This window comes from Glandiceps talaboti, chromosome 16, assembly GCF_964340395.1.
Source record: "Glandiceps talaboti chromosome 16, keGlaTala1.1, whole genome shotgun sequence".
In the NCBI taxonomy this organism is placed as follows: Eukaryota; Metazoa; Hemichordata; class Enteropneusta; family Spengelidae; genus Glandiceps; species Glandiceps talaboti.
The window spans coordinates 22,624,722-22,649,081 of record NC_135564.1 but is presented as its reverse complement, the minus strand read 5'-3'; the positions used below and the strand labels follow the sequence as shown (position 1 = coordinate 22,649,081).

At 37.4% G+C, this 24,360-nt stretch overlaps 1 protein-coding gene across 1 annotated transcript in view; it reads left to right on the top strand.

Moving 5' to 3' along the window:
- The first annotated feature begins 1,199 nt into the window (after positions 1-1,199).
- The window catches only part of LOC144447224 (uncharacterized), a 66,680-nt gene continuing 43,519 nt past the window's right edge, over positions 1,200-24,360 (top strand). The window contains exons 1-2 of the mRNA XM_078137125.1: positions 1,200-1,463; positions 15,523-15,560. Coding sequence (XP_077993251.1) covers positions 1,385-1,463; positions 15,523-15,560 — 117 coding nt within the window. The 5' untranslated portion in view covers positions 1,200-1,384. The remainder of the gene's footprint in view (positions 1,464-15,522; positions 15,561-24,360) is intronic.

Sequence of the window (24,360 nt, the reverse complement as noted above, 5' to 3'; positions counted from 1 at the left end):
ACAGCTCATCTCATATTTGTGAGGTATACATACATAATATATATATATATATATATATATATATATATATATATATATATATATATATATATATATATATAACATATATTATGTATGTATACCTCACAAATATGAGATGAGCTGTCAAAAACATATCTGGAATTTAAAGGGGAAAGGCCAAGAGTATAGTCAGCCATCACACATGCGACTTCCTATACAAATGTATCGAGGCTGTGTCTCGAAAGCTATGCACCATATTTGCTGACAAATCTGATTTAGTAAATAAACCTAAGAATTAATATCAAAGTGCCGACATCAAAATAGATATGTGTTGACCAACATTATCACGTGAATGGAATTTTTGAACTTTGAATTTGAAACTTCATAGAACTATACCATTAGTCGCAAGTTGATCGTAACAGCGGGAAACGCTGTGTAAAGGCTCCTCTGTATCTTGCTTGATATCGTGTTATCCATATCACTCTACATATATGTATTGTGCACTGTTTACTCCAGAATAGACATTTTACATATACTGAGTTTACATATATATTCATGTGTGTGTGTGTGTGTGTGTGTGTGTTACATATGAAGACCAAGAGGTTAGTGTGCATGATTTCTGGGTATCTTTACAATGTTTTGGTAAACATGCACGAACTAGTTGTCAACATTCCATATACGATAGAATTGCCAGTAGACTGATAGCAATCGTTAATATTCAGTGAATCAGAACTGGGCAAAAGTATTTGTAAATAGGGGTGTTTTGTTGTCGTTTCTTGTCTTAAGTAGTCTCATCCCCGTTCCTCCAAAAACCCATACATTCCCTCAAGTAACAATTTAGCAAAGATTACGAAGGAACTAACAGACATATAACAGTACTAGTGTTGTAGACTACGTACATAAATCTTTAGATAGATTATCTATATACTCTGGTTGTTGCGTTTCCATGCGTTTCCTCGGAAACAAGACATGAGCCTTGTTCAATGGTCGCCATCAGTGCATGCTGATTCATTATAGCGAGTGACTGTATCTATACAGTTTAATGTGAACGGTGTTGGCACTGTCCAGCTAATTTGTCTTTCGTTCGATTCATGCTTGTGCTACAGTGACGTTGGTCTACGTATGTGTGACGTCACGATTCCATAAAGAGCCTTCTCTTCGCATCACAGACTACACATGCTCCACACGATCGACTAAGCAAGACGGAACGGTTGTACGGCTATCTCAGACCGACTCGCCCTTTACAAGTACTTTTATTCAAAAAGGCGAACCAGTACTCAAGCTCAACACCTGACTTTTTTATCTATCACATTGATACTTTTAGAAGATAGTCAATTATTTAAAAACAACATCTTCAGTGAGAAAGTATTGCCAGAAACTGATCATGGAGAGAATATATTTCGTCCTAGCTATATTTGTGATGGTAAACACCATGGCACTTGTCAACGCCGCGCCAGTAAAAGGTAAGACATCCGTTTACGTATTATTTTTTTACTTTGTATTATTTTTTTACTTTGCTAAGCTTTTTAAAAAAAATCATATTAATATGAATTTCATTTCTGATCTCTTTTTTTTTTATAAATGGTAATTTCTTATTATAGTATTCACAAGGATACTTCATCCGTAATTGAAAGCTCCTACATGAATTAACTGCGTACATGTATAATATCGTCTGCTTTGTCTCAATGATTAGTCACAGTAACTAATTTAAGTGTTTCTAACTATATATCCTTTCAAATAACATCATTCATGTGGGAGTAGTCTGACCATCTGTTCCCTTTGCTATCTCAACCTTTTCTGACACGATTTGTCGTCAAACGTTTATTCCCCGCGTTTGCGCCTTTATTTCTATCACGTTACTCCAAGGTTTGGTCAATATTGTGTATGACAGTGAAGTATAGTTTTATTGCCTTCTCTGTAGAGAGTTTAAATGTAGGCGCATAGATAGAGGAAATATATATTTAGGGGGGTAAAATAAGAATTTCATTCCGCGTGATTGGTATTTTGAAAACCTACACATTGAAACCAAGATCGATGTTTCTTCGATATCTGCCATCGTTAATGAGCTTCAAACTGGCGCTACTTGTGTCTTTTATTCATCTCGATAATTTGGATTGATCGTTCAATGAGTATGGCAATATAAAGGTACATGCTGAGTATTGCAGTATAAATGTACACGATGAGTTTTGCATATAAAGGTAATAAGACTGCGACAAAATCAGGTGTTCAAAACCGTGGTGTGTACAGGAGTGCATAGTACTCGTGTTTACCCCATATGGCAACCCTACCCTACTATTCCCCCATATGGCAACCCTACCCTACCTTTACCCTATACGGCAACCCTACCCTACTATTACTCCATACAGCAACTCTGTCCTACTATTCCCCAATATGGCAACCCTACCCTACTATTCCCCAATATGGCAACCCTGCCCTACTATTCCCCAATATGGCAACCCTGCCCTACTATTCCCCCATATGGCAACCCTACCCTAGTATTCCCCCATATGGCAACCCTACCCTACTATTCCCCAATATGGCAACCCTGCCCTACTATTCCCCAATATGGCAACCCTACCCTAGTATTCCCCCATATGGCAACCCTACCCTAGTATTCCCCCATATGGCAACCCTGCCCTACTATTCCCCAATATGGCAACCCTACCCTAGTATTCCCCAATATGGCAACCCTACCCTAGTATTCCCCAATATGGCAACCCTGCCCTACTATTCCCCCATATGGCAACCCTACCCTAGTATTCCCCCATATGGCAACCCTGCCCTACTATTCCCCCATATGGCAACCCTACTCTACCTTTACTCCATATGGCAACCCTACCCTACCTTACCACATACGGCAACTCTACCCTAATATTCCCCCATATGGCAACCCTACCCTACTATTCCCCCATATGGCAACCCTGTCCTACTATTCCCCCATATGGCAACCCTACCCTACTATTACCCCAAATAACAACCCAGTCCTACTACTCCCCCATATGGCAACCCTGCCCTACTATTCCCCCATATGGCAACCCTGCCCTACTCTTACCCCATATGGCAACCCTGTCCTACTGTTACCACATACGGCAACTCTACCCTAATATTCCCCCATATGGCAACCCTACCCTACTATTCCCCCATATGGCAACCCTGTCCTACTATTCCCCCATATGGCAACCCTACCCTACTATTCCCCCATATGGCAACACTGTCCTACTATTCCCCAATATGGCAACCCTGTCCTACTATTCCCCCATATGGCAACCCTGTCCTACTATTCCCCAATATGGCAACCCTGTCCTACTATTCCCCCATATGGCAACCCTGCCCTACTATTATCCCATATGGCAACCCTGCCCCACTACTCCCCCATATGGCAACCCTGTCCTACTATTCCCCCATATGGCAACCCTGCCCTACTATTACCCCAAATAACAACCCAGTCCTACTACTCCCCCATATGGCAACCCTGTCCTACTATTCCCCCATATGGCAACCCTGCCGTACTATTACCCCATATGGCAACCCTACCCTACTATTACCCCAAATAACAACCCAGTCCTACTACTCCCCCATATGGCAACCCTACCCTACTATTCCCTCACATGGCAACCCTACCCTACTATTCCCTAACATGGCAACCCTGCCCTACTACTACCCCACATGGCATCCCTACCCTACTATTACCCCAAATAACAACCCAGTCCCACTACTCCCCCATATGGCAACCCTGCCCTAGTATTCCCCCATATGGCAACCCTGCCCTACTGTTACCCCGTATGGCAACCCTGCCCTACTATTACCCCATATGGCAACCCTACCCTACTATTCCCTCATATGGTAACCCTGCCCTACTATTACCCCATATGGCAACCCTACCCTACTATTCCCCCATATGGCAACCCTACCCTACTATTCCCCCATATGGCAACCCTACCCTACCTTACCACATACGGCAACTCTACCCTAATATTACCTCATATGGCAACCCTACCCTACTATTACTCCATACAGCAACTCTGTCCTACTATTCCCCAATATGGCAACCCTACCCTGCTATTCCCTCACATGGCGACCCTACCCTACTATTCCCTCACATGGCAACCCTGCCCTACTATTACCCCACATGGCAACCCTACCCTACTATTCCCTCACATGGCAACCCTGTCCTACTATTACCCCACATGGCAACCCTACCCTACTATTCCCCCATATGGCAACCCTACCCTACTATTCCCCCATATGACAACCCTACCCTACTATTCCCTCACATGGCAACCCTACCCTACTATTACCCCATACTGTAACCCTACCCTACCATTACCCCAAAGTGCAACCATACCTTACTTTTTTCCCCATATGGCAACCCTGTCATACTATTCCCCCATATGGCAACCATGTCCTACAATTCCCCCATATGGCAACCTTCCCAAAATATTTGTGTTGATAATTATCGAAAACGTTTTCAATATCCCCGTACTATATAACAATGAACTCATCTCCGGTCTGAAAATGAAAATATAATATGTATTCTTCTGACAAGAAAGTTACTTAATATATATATATACTTATTTATTGTGACAATAATTGATACCTTCCTTTGTCATAGGCAGAGCTTTATCACCATACAATTTTTGATCTAGCGTGTAATATTATTGCTTACGCACTTTATGAGTAAATTTTATCTCTTTGGTTCATTTTTACGTAAATAAAGACTCTGAAAGCTTTGATAAAAGTAAAAATATTATTTGGGAAAAATAGCGAAATTGATATTTGCGTTGTTATGCTATGGCATGATATGAATGTTAGATAGTTGAATGTTAGATAGTTGAATGTTAGATAGTTGAATGTTAGATTCCATTCTTATTATACAATGAATTATAAGTCCGAGATTGAGATTCAGATTCAGAAAATAAAAGCTTTCAGTGAGACTTGTCTCGCTCCTCAAACTCAGCAGTCGCTCACCGAACTCCGCTGTCGCCGAGCTCGCTGCATTCAACTGGGATCTGACGGCACGGCGCGACTACTACTAGGCCAGGTTCGAAACATCGAAGGGACAAGATAGAAAACAAAACATGCATTCGGATGATCGTTAAACTTTAGGGTCACTACGTGTTTATAATATGTATATCAACTTTAGGGTCACTACGTGTTTATAATATGTATATCTGGGGAATAATGTAACATCACAACGTAGTTCTCTTCGATTTTCAAGATTGAGGAGTGCATATTGATTTGTTACAATTATTCGGCAGAGTACGTTGTCCAATTAATTGTACAATTCACATGTAAATTTAAGTTAAACAAAAGAAGCTTCTCAGTTTGATAGGTAGTTATTGCTAGGCAATTGTGCTGATTATAATTAGTTGACAAAAAGCATGGTGAACGTGTACACTGTGTGTCTAACACCTGTCAGGACCTAGCAACACTACGGTATTGTACAAGTACAAGTGTACGTGTACACTGTGTGTCTAACACCCGTCAGGACCTAGCAACACTACGGTATTGTACAAGTACAAGTGTACGTGTACACTGTGTGTCTAACACCCGTCAGGGCCTAGCAACACTACGGTATTGTACAAGTACAAGTGTACGTGTACACTGTGTGTCTAATACCCGTCAGGACCTAGCAACACTACGGTATTGTACAAGTACAAGTGTACGTGTACACTGTGTGTCTAACACCCGTCAGGACCTAGCAACACTACGGTATTGTACAAGTACAAGTGGAAATAACAAAGCTGTGTTTATAACAATACACGATTTTAAAAATCGTATCGGGTAAAAAATCGTCAAGCAAAAATGACTTAAATCCTTTCCTTCCGCGTTGAGATATTTTTAAATTGCCAACAACCTGAGACTGCTGTTGAATTCATGAAATCGTGCATGTGGAAAGTAATAGCTGTCAGATGACGAAAACTAGTAAACATTATACGATGCCACAGTAAGAGTGGTCAATGTCAATCCGTGAGTTTACAATTATTGAAACGCGCCGCGATTGTTGAAACGAATTTACGTATGGACATACCGAAACATTTTAGAATTATAAACGTAAATTATAGTGAAACAGAAAAAAATTAAGAGCACTGGCGAGTCTTTTTGCCTTGTAATCACTCCACCCCACCCGATGTATTCATGTAAATCATATATGCATCACGCAGTGTTACAGTGGCCTTTTTTACCGCCAACGCACAAATTATAGACATCATTATGAGCCATCACACAATCCCACTTTTATGTTGCTTTTTCGAAAGAATAATCCGTTAATAAATCAAACTGAAAGTATTAAGGGTATGTACTCGAGTGGCATTTAAAAAGATGATGAATATTTTTTATAGAATCCATTCTTTATGCCTGCTTTGAACGATGCAATTTTCTTCAGTCATTTACTTAATTTGCCAGCTGCCCTATAAAGAAGACCTTTGGTCTTTTACTTTAGTCAATATCATTGAAGATGTGCGTAGGAGTGGTTGCTTTCGTTTCTCTCAGACTTCGTTTGCTACAATTCAAGCTAAAGGAGAGACCCAAGCAAACTGAACAGAAAGCTCAGCCCCTTCGCCACTCAAACTTTATTAGCTATGATCGTAACATCAATGAAAATTTTCCTTGAAAGCGAGACACTTCTGTACGGCAGAGTTTTTAGACAGCACTGATTCTGATTGCAAAGGGTTTAAAAAAATATTAGATCAGCTAGCTAGAGGTAACGTATTACGTCATAGTTACCATGGAAATGAAGAGGATGTTGTAATTGAGGCAATTAAAGTAAAGCTGCATTTCTCCAAATGTCTGTGAATGAAAAGTGCTTATTCCTGAAATAACACAGAAAAGGTCAAAGAGATGTCCTATGATTAGAACTCAATGAGAAAACTAAGAGTTGGTGGTTGGGATTAAACACATACTATACATGCTATAAGTTGAGAGCACGAACGATGGATCAAACTCGATCTAAAACCTGTAAAACATACAAGTATAGGATATGTACGAACAATCATTTAGCAAACAGACTGTACTAGCTGTACAAATATTATGTATACACACGATCAAGAAAATTGATTTTGAACTGCCGCTTTTTTTCGATAGAAACGAATAAGACTTATTGCACGGTCCTCGGACATTTTCTGTAATTTTGATTGAAATATCCCCCTTATTGCAGGTCCATTTGTCCTTGATCCAGTCTTTTTATAGTGGACGTTAAGTACGATAAATCTATATCCATATATCTAGTAATTCCTTGACCACAAATTGATCAAATTAACTCAAGTGCGCATGCGTGCTCATCATCAAGTTATGAATTCAAGTTATCAACAGTAATCATATATTGAAAACAAATTATGAATTTGAACCATATCTAGAACAAGTAAATAATGTTTGGCTCAGAATTAGCATAACTAAATTCAGGATCTCAGCATATAATTTTCCAATCGAAAGACCACGATACCATGTACCAAGGAATTGTCCAGATGAAAGAATGTCATTTATATAATATTAAATCTATTGGTGATGGAATCCATGCTATAATGGATTGTAGTAATACATCTGTATTTGAAGCTAGAAACCAATTTCAAAGAACAATCGAAATTTATTATTGAAGTTTTTCAAAACTATATCAAAAACAATATTTGCGAAAGAATAATGATGATTCCATCACTAATAGCTGAATTCTCTAATCGTTATTATCTTTGTATTCAATACTGTGGTTTAATGTTTTACTTACATTTATAAGTATCTATTAGTTTTGTTTTTGTTGTTTCTGTATGTTGTTTTTGCCTGTAGATAATGTATTTTTACATTATTTCATGTCAAATAAAATATATTACACTATACTATATTTGCAATGTTGTTGCCAGACTAGTGTGGGGCAGACGTATCAATAGTGGTAACGGGAGAGAGGTCAGACTAGTGTGGGGCAGACGGTACGGAGTGGTAACGGGAGAGAGGTCAGACTAGTGTGGGGCAGACGGTACGGATAGTGGTAACGGGAGAGAGGTCAGGCTAGTGTGGGGCAGACGGTACGGATAGTGGTAACGGGAGAGAGGTCAGACTAGTGTGGGGCAGACGGATCAATAGTGGTAACGCCGTAACGGGAGAGAGGTAAGGCTAGTGTGGGGCAGACGGATCAATAGTGGTAACGGGAGAGAGGTCAGACTAGTGTGGGGCAGACGGATCAATAGTGGTAACGGGAGAGAGGTCAGACTAGTGTGGGGCAGACGGGTCAATAGTGGTAACGGGAGAGAGGTCAGGCTAGTGTGGGGCAGACGGTACGGATAGTGGTAACGGGAGAGAGGTCAGACTAGTGTGGGGCAGACGGATCAATAGTGGTAACGGGAGACAGAGGTCAGACGTATTTGTAACGTTGGTTTCATGATTTGTACTGGAGGAAAGAGTAGAAAATTATTGCAAAAATGGACATGGCTGAGAGTGGAAGCCAGTAACAATAGCGGTTTATAATGAGGCAAAGCATTACGTAAAGTAGGCAGACGATAGAAACAACTCTTTAGTTTAGAACGTAAGATCAGGAATATTTTAAAGTTGATAATTTGAGAGGTTAGGAGCGAGATCAATAGCTCAATATAGGATTTTAAAAATGTAATTCTTTACTTTGGGGGTTGGGGTTGAGTCATTTTAGTTCTCATACTACAAAATTGATTTAAATTGTAATGGATCTACTTTGTACCCTAACTACAAATATTTGTACAAATTGTCAAATTGAGAGATGGAAGAATTTTTCGCTATAGTAAATGTATGACACTAAAATACAATACAGTATCAACAAAAGAACTATATTTTCTTCACTACATACTGGCTTTGTAATCATAGCACTAGTTGCTACTTCATACTGATTTGAAATTGGCTGTACTGTCTGAAACAATTTTGAATTGTAGCCAATTTAGTTAGAAGGGGGTGGGCGGGTGAGTAGGGGGTCTGAGGCCTACCTAAAATAAGTTTTTTATCCTACATTGAACTATTGATCTCGCCTCTTACTAGTACACGGATTAGTCACTGCCATTGATTATATTAAAATTAAGGACAACGTTTAAACAAAGTAAAATGGGTAATAAATAGCATCACTACACATATGTGATTTTGATGTGGTAATATTCAATATACATCGAATTTGAATTTGAAATTGTCATTCTCTATGAAATCTCACAAAGGTATGTGCAAGAGTTACAAGATTGTGTCATTTGACTTTTGAATTTGATGAAGAAAATAACAATTTATAAATCAGAAGCAATACAAAATTACAAATGATAACGTGTTACGTCAAATTCAATCCGTCTCCGATCGATATTTATGTTTGTGTAGCAACATATTTTAATACGTAAAAGTTAGACCATTATGTTTTCACCCGTTTCATTATAAAACTACATTTTCAAATTTCTAGGATAGATATCTGGATTTTGTACAAAATCTAAAGTTTGAAACAGATAAGAGAATGAAATGGTGAATATTTGAAAGATTTGTCTTGGTATACACTCAACTAGTATAAAGAATGAAACATATTATCTCTCAGTAAGAATAAACTCTAATAAAGAATCGATTTTAAGAAGTAAATCTTGAGGACATGACATTTTAAGAGTCACTGGAGATGAGGAAGGAAGGGCATGAATTGAGAAGAGAGTCAATGTCACGTAGTATCAAAATGATTGAATTATAGAAATGAAAAACGTTGTTCCTATCTAAAATTTGTAACTAATAGTGACATCATTGGTTGCTATGACAACGTAGCAATTTCCACATTTACATTTTCATTTCAGCACAGTAGGATTGAAATTTGACATTAAAATGTTTATACATTTAATGGTACGTAATAAAAATAATCCATCCGTCTCTGGAGTCATTAGATCATAAGAGTCTTGTTAACACAGACCTTGCTGTTTACGTTATAAAAAACAGTATGTTATGTTCTACGAACGATGTTTAAAAATGAATTCAAACAGTTTTGACACTAACACAGATTGCATTCTTCACACTACTGCAAAAATCCAACACTGCTGTTTTATATGTAAGCCATTCAAGCTAGTCTATAGATAGTCTGATTTGTACGTGACGAAGGATAACCTTAATTGTGAAATGACGTGTGAGACTTTTGTCCACAGGTAAACTGACACTGTCACGTTGTCTTTTTATGTGATTGTTGGTTTCAAAATTTCCACCGGTCCTCCGATTCTCTTAAGTTTACCACGATCGTAATTGTGTTTAGAAAACAAAAACAACAACAGACAAGTGGTGTGCATAAATTTGATACGGTTTGATATTTTGGCTCCTACGGCAGAGTTGGTAATTGTATGAACACGTCTAAACGAAGATGTCAATACTGACTCCTTAGAGAGGGTTTTGTGATTGTAGTATCTGTAGAAAGCTGAGATTTGTATAAAACTTGTTTTGTCAATTCCCTAAAATGATGTCATTTTAACAAAATTATTATTTCCGCCCTTGGCAGAAGCCATGTTTGATTTCGAATCCAAGTAGTCGCATTAAAAATATTGATGTCAATAATACATAATAACCATGCATTTTTTTGAACTCTTTTAGAGCCCAGCACTTTTAGAACCCAGCACGATGATTTCTTTCAATTGGCAATGGAGATGAATACTTCATTGAAGTGTGTATCGATGTGGAAATTCTTCTTGACCTCAATCTATCAATTAATTCTTACATACCTTCACTATCACCTGGCCCTTGTCTACAAACTTCTTATCCATGTCAATGTGTTGATTATTCAGAAGAAAAATAGGACAAATAATATCAAATTTTATTTTCATATGCTAACCATGTTTAGTTTTGAACTTAATTTCTACGATTGATACAATTCTCGGGTCAAAACATAAAGTTGAAATTTTAAGAAAAAAATAAACACGTAAATAAAATTACTATTCATTTATTTCGAGGGAAATTAAGTTCGGTAATGAAGAGTTTTGGAACGAGATTCCCGTAAAGATCGATCTGTGTGAAGTGCCTTTATTGTAGCCCGTATTCACTGTTTGTTAAGACGAGCGATGGAAACATATATATTTTGAATTATTGAGCGAAGTTTAATTTCATTTGAAATATTCACAGTCGCCATCTCTTGGTTACGAGAAACAAGCGAGTAACAGAAAAGATAAAAAATAGATTAATTAAGGATGGGGTAAAATTATCAGGTGTATTAAATGCCTTTCACTTTCAGATAGGAGACTAATTATGAAAATTAGTAGAACACCTTCCATGAAGGAGTGAACGTTCATAAACGTCTTCTCATTTCGTATTATAATGGTTAAATTATTGTCTTCTTAAAACAATAACAATGTCTAATAATTTTATTGAATATTGAAATCGTTGAAAGTGTGCTTAACTACAAATCTATGGACACTGTTTTTCTCGCACTATTATAAAATTGTTATTACGCGGGAAATGATTATGAGATAAGAACAAGCCTGATTTCAAATTATAATATTCATATGCATTTGGCTTAAAGATTTTTTTAATATAAATTTGTTAAAAATGAATTGGGCACACACAAATAAATGTTCGAACCAGTAACCGCAGCAGACCTCGATTAAGAAATGTTGGAGTAGTATTCAGTTTCTTAATGGGTCTGACGAAACTCGTTTCTTTGTGGGTCTGACGAACTGTATTTACATCGAGTCTAATATTATTTATGGGAACAAATCAGATTTCTTCAGACGTTCCCTGGGTTTCAATTGGTATTGAGTACCATCAACTATATTTCCTTAGCCAAAATTATGCATTGATGGATGTTAGGATGAAGTCCAACTAAGACAACATACTCTCTGGAATCATTCGGGGATAAATAAAATGACATCGTGGGTAACAACAATAACAAGCTACTGTCGACTTGATATGCATACACCAAATGAAACGATTTTGTCTTTAAAGTTAAAAATTAAAGTTGAAACAAAAACTACTAATTAGATAAAACTTACATTTACCTTGGGATATATAATTATATATCATAGTATACTCTTTCAGAGTTAGATGAATACATTGTCTACCTTGGCCAATCTACAGCAAATACTCATACTGCACCTAATATTTATATATGCTGAATTATATCGGGTGCCGTATAAGTATTTGCTGTAGATTGGTGAAGGTAGACAAGATATTCATCTAACTCTGATGATACTACATTTGCCATTCGCTAATCTACATTTTTTAATGAATTGATGGAAAATCTGGGAGTCATGTGGCGAATAACTCGTTGATTGATGTCATAGAATGCTACCCTTTGTTGATTGATGTCAGACAACGGCTACCTTTGGTTGATGGATGGCATCTAACGGCTAACCTTTGTGCATTTAAGCTGTTTTGACTTGTAAAGTGTCACACTTACCAATCTTATATAACAGATGCCAAAACAGGAGCGATGTAGTGGCTGTGAAAACTGTCTAAAGCTAGCTGTGACTATACTGTGAAATTGACTACCCCACGCATCTAGTGTGTCATTGACTACCCCTACGCATCTAGTATGTCATTGACTACCCCGCGCGTCTATTATGTCATTGACTACCCCACGCATCTATTATGTCATTGACTACCCCACGCATCTAGTATGTCATTGACTACCCCACACATTTAGTATGTCATTGACTACCCCACGTATCTGATATGCCATATACTACCCCACAAATCTGGCATGTCACTGACTACCCCACGCATCTAGTATGTCATTAACTACCCCACGCATCTAGTATGTCACTCACTACCCCACGCATCTAGTATGTCATTGACTACCCCACGCATCTAGTATGTCACTCGCTACCCCACGCATCTAGTATGTCATTGACTACCCCACGCATCTAGTATGTCACTCACTACCCCACGCATCTAGTATGTCATTGACTACCCCACACATTTAGTATGTCATTGACTACCCCACGCATCTAGTATGTCATTGACTACCCCACGTATCTGAAGTCAAACGTTATTATTGTGTGGTATTTACCATGGGTTATGTGCCACGAATCGGCACGATTAGTACATTAGTCAAATGATAATTGATAGCTTTACTTAGTGATGGGGTTTTGTCCTTTTAGTCTTCCAATATTGTCACTGTCTTCCCTCCTAGCTGTCCGCTATGATAAAATAGCCATGATAATATAATGTATTCGTTGGTCAACATTGGTATGCCTCACCACTATCATCCGCCTACTTTATGTGGACACAACTTGTCTAGCACTGTTTTAAAAAAATGGCATAACGGCGACGTTTCGACAGACAGTTTGCACCAACGATTCGTTGGGATCACACACACACACACACACACACACACACACACACACACACACACACACACACACACACACATATATAGTCGTAGAATTAACCTCTGATTCATTTGGCTGAACTTGAAAATGGGCATATTGAATTGGAACAAGTCAACTAGAAACAGTTGAAATTTTGAACACCACATCGGAAGTTACTATGATCTTGTATGCATTAGAAGTCACCATCGTTGCTTGAAAACACTAAATGAACAACTACTAAAACACTGTTCTATGACTGCTTTTGAAAAAAAATGCGAGAAAAATGTGACTGAAACTAAGGCAATAGTTATTTTGGCACTCGATTGTCTGTTCCACACAATTAATTTGCAATCGGATTTGGTTTGCAATGATATCGTATTGGGATGTTCAATCGAAAGCTATCATCTTGTCCGAAGAAAAACAGACTTCACTCCCGTGTTGCCATATCAACTAATGCAAAGTAGCAGGAACTGACATGGAAATACATCTTCGACACTCCGATATCAAAACTGTATTTGTTGGACTGTCTATTAATAGTTGTGTAATGTGCACAATCCATATATGTTCCAGTTGTACAGAATTGATGCAAGAATCGAAGTGTTGATTGACTTAAAGCTGCATGAAAGATGTGTGAAAATTAAGTGGACGACTATTTTCTCCGCCAGTGCTATCGTAAGCTACACACTAAGATTAGACTTATAAATCCACTCCATACACATCACCCCATGTGTCGTGGATCACATTCCACACACATCCCCCATGTGTCGTGGATCACATTCCATACACATCACCCCATGTGTCGTGGATCACATTCCATACACATCCCCCATGTGTCGTGGATCACACTCCATACACATCACCCCATGTGTCGTGGATCACACTCCACACACATCACCCCATGTGTCGTGGATCACATTCCACACACATCACCCCATGTGTCGTGGATCACATTCCATACACATCACCCCATGTGTCGTGGATCACATTCCATACACATCACTCCATGTGTCGTGGATCACATTCCATACACATCACCCCATGTGTCGTGGATCACATTCCATACACATCCCCCATGTGTCGTGGATCACACTCCATACACATCACCCCATGTGTCGTGGATCACGGATCACATTCCATATACATCACCCCATGTGTCGTGGATCACACTCCATACACATCACCCCATGTGTCGTGGATCACATTCCATATACATCACCCCATGTGTCGTGGATCACACTCCATACACATCACCCCATGTGTCGTGGATCACACTTCATATACATCCCCCATGTGTCGTGGATCATCAACAGTTTCAGGGCTGGCATAAACGCGATGTTCTGTACATATATTCAAGCCATATTGCGATAAGACATCGAGCGTGACTTTTGTTTGAATCGCTCCTCGACATTAGATGGTAGCATTTTAATTGAGTCTTGAGATGAAGTATAGACGCTTTAGAGGAAATTAACTGTGCGACTATAGATCATCAAATCACTAGGCGAGCTGGAAGCATGGAATTCGATTGCGTTGTAAGAGGAAGCCCTCCAAACCAATTCACAGTAAGATTGACTGATGCAATGACGCAAATGTAAATGAAGACAGTAGGTCGTACATTATGAATGTCATACAAATTGAACGCTACAAAGCGCACGTCATCAAATTTAACCATATTACTGTTTGGGCAAATGTCTTTACCGAATTGGTGCGCTAGTAATGACATTTATTTTTTGCAATGCTCGGAATAATACATTAGGCTATAACTTGTCAACACATTTCAATGAGAGTAAGATAGCCTATATTGAATAGAGACACCATTTTTTGTATCTGTTTAGACCTGCGTAAGCATCCAATTTTGAATGTCTCTTATCCACTTTCATTTATGCGAGAACTTTGAAGGGTTAATCCAAGACAGTTATTTTTCAGACGGTTCGAGAGCGTACAACTTTGGCCATGGTAGGACGGATTAACGTATATGATGGTAAACTGTAGAATACACCTGATCCCAGTATGGATAATGGTTTACGGAGACCATATACCAACAGGGACAGTCCAAGAGAGGGACAGTCGAGTCCAGGACGTCGACATTTCTTTATGCAGTTAATAACGAAATCAGCCTATTACCTCCTATAACCTAACTAATTCCCAACGCCATATAAGTAAAACGTACCGTAGTACGTAAGAGTTGGGAAGATGGTCCATGCCTGTAAATAATGTACTACATACATAAGTGATAACCAATCGATTCTAAGAATTCTTTTCTGGTTTGTTTCAGAAACGGGAGAAAACAAGGCAGTTATTATACCCGATAAGGTAAGTACTGTCATATTCCTGTCTCCTGTGACAAGAGTTTCTTGGCATGCGTGATGTAATGACGTCAATGTATACGTCATTACATCACTCACTTTAAAAAGTTTCTACATCTTACTAAAAGGATGTTAACAACACTTGGGTAATTTGTCGCTGGCTTTACAGAGCATATGAAACCATTAACCTTGGTACACTCTCTAATTTTCTATCTTCACAAACTACGATAAACTAATTTGTGAAAGGTTAGGCCACGTTGATTGCATTGATTGTCTCTGCCGACACAATAAGAACTTTGATAAGGCGTAAAAAATATTGTGTGGTTCCGATTACATTCAAATTTAAAATAGGTGGGGTAGGTAGATTTTTTTATATTTTTATTATACATTTCTTTTGCGAGTGTGTTCAGGTTTTCCATTGTTTTCCAAATGGTCTCTGTGTTGGTTATTTCTTCCTATCAGATGTACAGCCATTACAGATTGGAAGAAAGGTTTTATATTTAAGTGGATGTCAGTTTCCGCACCCACTATTTCTTGCAAGACTTCACGATTTTCGCGATTTTATTATTATTTTTCTCGAATACGTAATAAAAAGTTTACGGTCGGCGTGAAAAACTAGGTGAGGTCGGGTAACCGGAACCAAACAACTTTTTTATTTGGCGTAATTAGTGTGACGAAGATACAGCTTTTGATGGACAAGGAAAGAGAAAATGATTACAATCTCGCCTACCAAATCTCGTTCACAAATAGCCAACAATTCCATTTCGTAAAAAGTATAAATTGTGAAGATAGAAAATTAGACAGACTGCATGAAGGTCAATGTAACAACATCTCAGTTTCTTCATTACCGGGAAAGAGGATTGTGTCGTATGACTATTAACTTTCACAACAAAAATATAATTTTGAATTTAAATAAGGAATAAATCTATGGTGTTAAGATATGCTATAGTAGAACGTACATAATTCTAGAAATATTGGGCCAATGATTTTTGCGTGAAACTGTATGGTCTGTCGACAACTAGAAAACGATTTAGCTGGAAGAAAGGATTTCAAATTTCAATGCAGTATGTCAGGAGACTACTTGGTGACTTGATTATTGAATACAGTATGTACAATGAACTGTGTAGCCATAACTATGTCTTGAGGTAAAACAAAATATAACTAAATTAAAGATACGTTATAGCTAAAAGGCGTGCCTGTCATTGTTTTACATATTAGCCTATTATAGAAGTAATGTAATGTAATGCAATGTAATGTAATTTATTATTATTTTATTATTTTATTTATCCTCGGTTTAAAAAGTAGCACAAACGTGCTAATACATCCGAGATGTAAAATATAAATAAAAAACTACAGTAAAACCGTCATGAAGATAAAATATACATCACAATAATAACTTATATACCAAACAAAACAAACCAACAACAAAGACTCAAAAGACACATTCAACATTAAAACCTAGAGCTGAAATCCTGATCACTGATTATGTAATGTAATGTAATCATGTTAACACAGAGTATTGTATGCATACAATTTGATGGCATTATGTGCTATAGGAAGCCCAGGAACGATGTCACAAACAGACGGACAGACAGACAGACAGACAGACAGACAGACGGACGGACGGACGGACGGACGGACGGACGGACGGACGGACGGACGGACGGACAGACAGACAGACAGACAGACAGACAGACAGACAGACAGACAGACAGACAGACAGACAGACAGACAGACAGACAGACAGACAGACAGACAGACAGACAGACGAGAGAACAAAAATAAAATACAGATAAATAAACAACTAACAAAATATGCGTGCTAAATGGAAATGCCGTAAAGATATGTATAACTATAGTTAGCTAATAATCTATAACTACCATTATCTATTCATGTATATACAGGCCTGTATACTAAACCACACTGTGTTTCTAAATATAGCGAGTATGTGATGTATTCATAGCAACAAAGTAACATAGTTTAGTATACCGGCCCATCTAGGTCATCAAATATATATATTATAACATAGTTTAGTATACTGGCCCATGTGTATGTCTAGGTCATCACATATATATATTATAAGGTATAGGTATGGTATTTCCATTTACGCATGCATATTTACTTATTAGGTAGGTAGCTAGGTCGGGTGAGTGATGAGTGGGTGTGTTGGGTGGTGCGAGCGTGCGATGGTGGTTGCTTGCTTGCTTGCTTGCTTGGTTGGTTGGTTGGTTGGTTGGTTGCAACATGGTTCCTGGTTCCCTGTGGTCATGCTGATTTGTGTATATACAATGTTATTTGCATACAATTTAATGACGTCTGCACCATGTCGTGCTGATTTACGTTAACATACAGTATGGACAGGATGTGATGACTGAAATCCTGATCACTGAACAACATGAACTATCATGACTTTCATCAACTTAAATCATTGTATTCCATTACCCTCTCTTGTCTCATTTGTCTCAAGACGATCTTAAGACTATGAATGATATTCTGTTAATGAAATAATGATGTAGCATGTAACATTATCTTTATATAGCCAAGATTCGTTGTCGTTGGCAACAGGCATTCCCTCATTCCACGGCCTTAGTAACGTCTCTGTTGGATCATTGGTAACGGGTAAATTATTTATCCAATTGCATGCCTCAAATTCATTTCGTATGACAATTTATCGAACGCCATAATCCCCAAGTTGGCTATGTTTAGGCGCAGGCCTATGTACGTTGTTTGTTAAGGTGGCAATGTCAGTAGTCAGTCACCGGGAAGGTCACATATGATTTGTTGTCATGTGTGCGTGTGAAAGGAAAAATGACGTGAACACTCCTTGGAGATTTCACCCATGGTTACAGTGCATAAGTAAAACACTAACCATGAGAACCAGGCAGTCTGTGATGGAATTTGCATAATTTATAGATTTCGTTTATCGAATTTTAATGACAGATAAATTTAGTTTTATAATCGATTTTAGAAGACAAGCTCTAAATCATTCATGGCAAAACTTCTGGTTGGATGCAACGGATATATGTCACCTAACATTACACTGTAGACACCAATGCCTATGCTGGTTTTAAGCATTCATGTTGCAGAAGAATTCTGTACTACTCAAGTTAATAATCTTGCCATTAAAGTACTAGTATGTTATTCTGAGTGATTAGCAATGCCTTCAAAACAATATTTCAGTTTCATTTCATTAAATGTCAGAGGTACCGAACCCATGATCAGATGGTTTTTAATGGCCATATTATGTTCTTAATGAATTTTGTGTTGAAATGTAGAGATATTAAAATAGGTGCTGGTAAACACATCCTAAGTACGGAATAGTGTATGTAGATAAGATGTAGTGACGCCATTTTCTTTTATTGACTTGTGGATTTAGATAAGATGTAGTGACGCCATTTCCTATTATTGACTTGTGGATTTAGATAAGATGTAGTGACGCCATTTCCTATTATTGACTTGTGGATTTAGATAAGATGTAGTGACGCCATTTCCTATTATTGACTTGTGGATTTAGATAAGATGTAGTGATGTCATTGACTTTTATTGACTTGTGGATTTAGATAAGATGTAGTGACGCCATTTCCTATTATTGACTTGTGGATTTAGATAAGATGTAGTGATGTCATTGACTTTTATTGACTTGTGGATTTAGATAAGATGTAGTGACGCCATTTCCTATTATTGACTTGTGGATTTAGATAAGATGTAGTGATGTCATTGACTTTTATTGACTTGTGGATTTAGATAAGATGTAGTAACGCCATTTCCTTTTATTGACTTGTGGATTTAGATAAGATGTAGTAACGCCATTTCCTTTTATTGACTTGTGGATTTAGATAAGATGTAGTAACGCCATTTCCTATTATTGACTTGTGGATTTAGATAAGATGTAGTGACGCCATTTCCTATTATTGACTTGGGAATGTAGATAAGATGTAGTGACGCCATTTAGTTTTAATGACTTGGGTATGTAGATAAGATGTAGTGACGTCATTTAGTTTTACTGACTTGGGAATGTAGATAAGATGTAGTGACGTCATTTACTTTTACTGACTTGGGTATGTAGATAAGATGTACAGACGCCATTTAGTTTTACTGACTTGGGTATGTAGATAAGATGTAGTGACGTCATTTAGTTTTACTGACTTGGGTATGTAGATAAGATGTAGTGACGTCATTTAGTTTTACTGACTTGGGTATGTAGATAAGATGTAGTGACGTCATTTAGTTTTACTGACTTGGGTATGTAGATAAGATGTAGTGACGTCATTTAGTTTTACTGACTTGGGTATGTAGATAAGATGTAGTGACGTCATTTACTTTTACTGACTTGGGTATGTAGATAAGATGTAGTGACGTCATTTAGTTTTACTGACTTGGGAATGTAGATAAGATGTACAGACGCCATTTAGTTTTACTGACTTGGGTATGTAGATAAGATGTAGTGACGTCATTTAGTTTTACTGACTTGGGAATGTAGATAAGATGTACAGACGCCATTTAGTTTTACTGACTTGGGTATGTAGATAAGATGTAGTGACGTCATCTTGTTTTACTGACTTAGGTTTGTAGATAAGATGTACAGACGCCATTTAGTTTTACTGACTTGGGTATGTAGATAAGATGTACAGACGCCATTTAGTTTTACTGACTTGGGTATGTAGATAAGATGTAGTGACGTCATTTAGTTTTACTGACTTGGGTATGTAGATAAGATGTACAGACGCCATTTAGTTTTACTGACTTGGGTATGTAGATAAGATGTACAGACGCCATTTAGTTTTACTGACTTGGGTATGTAGATAAGATGTACAGACGCCATTTAGTTTTACTGACTTGGGTATGTAGATAAGATGTAGTGACGTCATTTAGTTTTACTGACTTGGGTATGTAGATAAGATGTACAGACGCCATTTAGTTTTACTGACTTGGGAATGTAGATAAGATGTAGTGACGTCATTTAGTTTTACTGACTTGGGTATGTAGATAAGATGTACAGACGCCATTTAGTTTTACTGACTTGGGTATGTAGATAAGATGTAGTGACGTCATTTACTTTTACTGACTTGGGTATGTAGATAAGATGTAGTGACGTCATTTAGTTTTACTGACTTGGGAATGTAGATAAGATGTAGTGACGTCATTTAGTTTTACTGACTTGGGAATGTAGATAAGATGTAGTGACGTCATTTACTTTTACTGACTTGGGTATGTAGATAAGATGTACAGACGCCATTTAGTTTTACTGACTTGGGTATGTAGATAAGATGTAGTGACGTCATTTACTTTTACTGACTTGGGTATGTAGATAAGATGTAGTGACGTCATTTAGTTTTACTGACTTGGGAATGTAGATAAGATGTACAGACGCCATTTAGTTTTACTGACTTGGGTATGTAGATAAGATGTAGTGACGTCATTTAGTTTTACTGACTTGGGAATGTAGATAAGATGTAGTGACGTCATTTAGTTTTACTGACTTGGGTATGTAGATAAGATGTAGTGACGTCATTTAGTTTTACTGACTTGGGTATGTAGATAAGATGTACAGACGCCATTTAGTTTTACTGACTTGGGTATGTAGATAAGATGTAGTGACGTCATTTAGTTTTACTGACTTGGGTATGTAGATAAGATGTACAGACGCCATTTAGTTTTACTGACTTGGGTATGTAGATAAGATGTAGTGACGTCATTTAGTTTTACTGACTTGGGTATGTAGGTACAATGTAGTGACGTCATTTTGTTTTACTGACTTGGGTATGTAGATCAGATGTATTGACGCCATTTAGTTTTACTGACTTGGGTATGTAGATAAGATGTACCGACAGTTTAGTTTTACTGACTTGGGCATGTAGATAAGATGTAGTGACGTCATTTAGTTTTACTGACTTGGGCATGTAGATAAGATGTAGTGACGTCATCTTGTTTTACTGACTTAGGTTTGTAGATAAGATGTACAGACGCCATTTAGTTTTAATGACTTGGGTATGTAGATAAGATGTAGTGACGTCATTTAGTTTTACTGACTTGGGTATGTAGATAAGATGTAGTGACGTCATTTACTTTTACTGACTTGGGTATGTAGATAAGATGTAGTGACGTCATTTAGTTTTACTGACTTGGGTATGTAGATAAGATGTAGTGACGTCATTTAGTTTTACTGACTTGGGTATGTAGATAAGATGTAGTGACGTCATCTTGTTTTACTGACTTAGGTTTGTAGATAAGATGTAGTGACGCCATTTAGTTTTACTGACAGACTTGGGTATGTAGATAAGATGTAGTGACGTCATTTAGTTTTACTGACTTGGGAATGTGGATTTAGATAAGATGTAGTAACGCCATTTCCTTTTATTGACTTGTGGATTTAGATAAGATGTAGTGACGCCATTTAGTTTTAATGACTTGGGTATGTAGATAAGATATAGTGACGCCATTTCCTATTATTGACTTGTGGATTTAGATAAGATGTAGTGACGCCATTTCCTATTATTGACTTGTGGATTTAGATAAGATGTAGTGATGTCATTGACTTTTATTGACTTGTGGATTTAGATAAGATGTAGTGACGCCATTTCCTATTATTGACTTGTGGATTTAGATAAGATGTAGTGATGTCATTGACTTTTATTGACTTGTGGATTTAGATAAGATGTAGTGACGCCATTTCCTATTATTGACTTGTGGATTTAGATAAGATGTAGTGACGCCATTTCCTATTATTGACTTGTGGATTTAGATAAGATGTAGTGACGCCATTTCCTATTATTGACTTGTGGATTTAGATAAGATGTAGTGACGCCATTTCCTATTATTGACTTGTGGATTTAGATAAGATGTAGTGACGCCATTTCCTATTATTGACTTGTGGATTTAGATAAGATGTAGTGACGCCATTTCCTATTATTGACTTGTGGATTTAGATAAGATGTAGTGACGCCATTTCCTATTATTGACTTGTGGATTTAGATAAGATGTAGTGACGCCATTTCCTATTATTGACTTGTGGATTTAGATAAGATGTAGTGATGTCATTGACTTTTATTGACTTGTGGATTTAGATAAGATGTAGTGATGTCATTGACTTTTATTGACTTGTGGATTTAGATAAGATGTAGTAACGCCATTTCCTTTTATTGACTTGTGGATTTAGATAAGATGTAGTGACGCCATTTCCTATTATTGACTTGTGGATTTAGATAAGATGTAGTGACGCCATTTCCTTTTATTGACTTGTGGATTTAGATAAGATGTAGTAACGCCATTTCCTTTTATTGACTTGTGGATTTAGATAAGATGTAGTGACGCCATTTAGTTTTAATGACTTGGGTATGTAGATAAGATGTAGTGACGTCATTTAGTTTTACTGACTTGGGAATGTAGATAAGATGTAGTGACGTCATTTACTTTTACTGACTTGGGTATGTAGATAAGATGTAGTGACGTCATTTAGTTTTACTGACTTGGGCATGTAGATAAGATGTACAGACGCCATTTAGTTTTACTGACTTGGGTATGTAGATAAGATGTAGTGACGTCATTTAGTTTTACTGACTTGGGTATGTAGATAAGATGTACTGACGCCATTTAGTTTCAATTACTTGGGTATGTAGGTACAATGTAGTGACGTCATTTTGTTTTACTGACTTGGGTATGTAGATCAGATGTATTGACGCCATTTAGTTTTACTGACTTGGGTATGTAGATAAGATGTACCGACAGTTTAGTTTTACTGACTTGGGCATGTAGATAAGATGTAGTGACGTCATTTAGTTTTACTGACTTGGGCATGTAGATAAGATGTAGTGACGTCATCTTGTTTTACTGACTTAGGTTTGTAGATAAGATGTACAGACGCCATTTAGTTTTAATGACTTGGGTATGTAGATAAGATGTAGTGACGTCATTTAGTTTTACTGACTTGGGTATGTAGATAAGATGTAGTGACGTCATTTAGTTTTACTGACTTGGGTATGTAGATAAGATGTAGTGACGTCATCTTGTTTTACTGACTTAGGTTTGTAGATAAGATGTAGTGACGCCATTTAGTTTTACTGACAGACTTGGGTATGTAGATAAGATGTAGTGACGTCATTTAGTTTTACTGACTTGGGAATGTAGATAAGATGTAGTGACGTCATTTAGTTTTACTGACGGGTATCTAGATAGGATGTAGTGACGTCATTTAGATTTACTGACTTGGGTATGTAGATAAGATGTAGTGACGTCATTTAGTTTTACTGACTTGGGTATGTAGATAAGATGTAGTGACGTCATTAATGAAATGGTGCATTAAAGCTGTCTGTGTGAGGAAAAAGTTTCAGTTTATTATTTCACAAATCTTTTCAAAGCATTCGGACATTTTGATGAATTCGTTATCTATTACAAAGCTTTAGAAGTAATATAAGACTGTATTCAGTTGTGTTTGAAAAGAAAAACGATTTTAATAATTCAAGGACCACACATCTGTCAGATGTTGTCTTCAACAATGTTGAAGGTTTCCTTGCGACCGATAAATACCTTTTGGGGGAGTTATTCAAGAAAGCCGAATTAACAATTGATTTACATTCACCCTGACACCCAAGTCAACAGGCCTTCTGATAACACTCCTTGCTAAGTACAAGCTTTGCTGTATATTTCGCAAAAAGTAACTTCTGTCGTCAGCATATTCTGTCATATTTAGTTCTTCGCCTATGGGGAATTGTAAATAAGATTCACGGTGAATAGAATGTAGACGAAGAGATTTATTCAAAATGACATTTAAGGGCAAGTCATACTTAGAGCAAGTGCGCAGGCGCAAACAC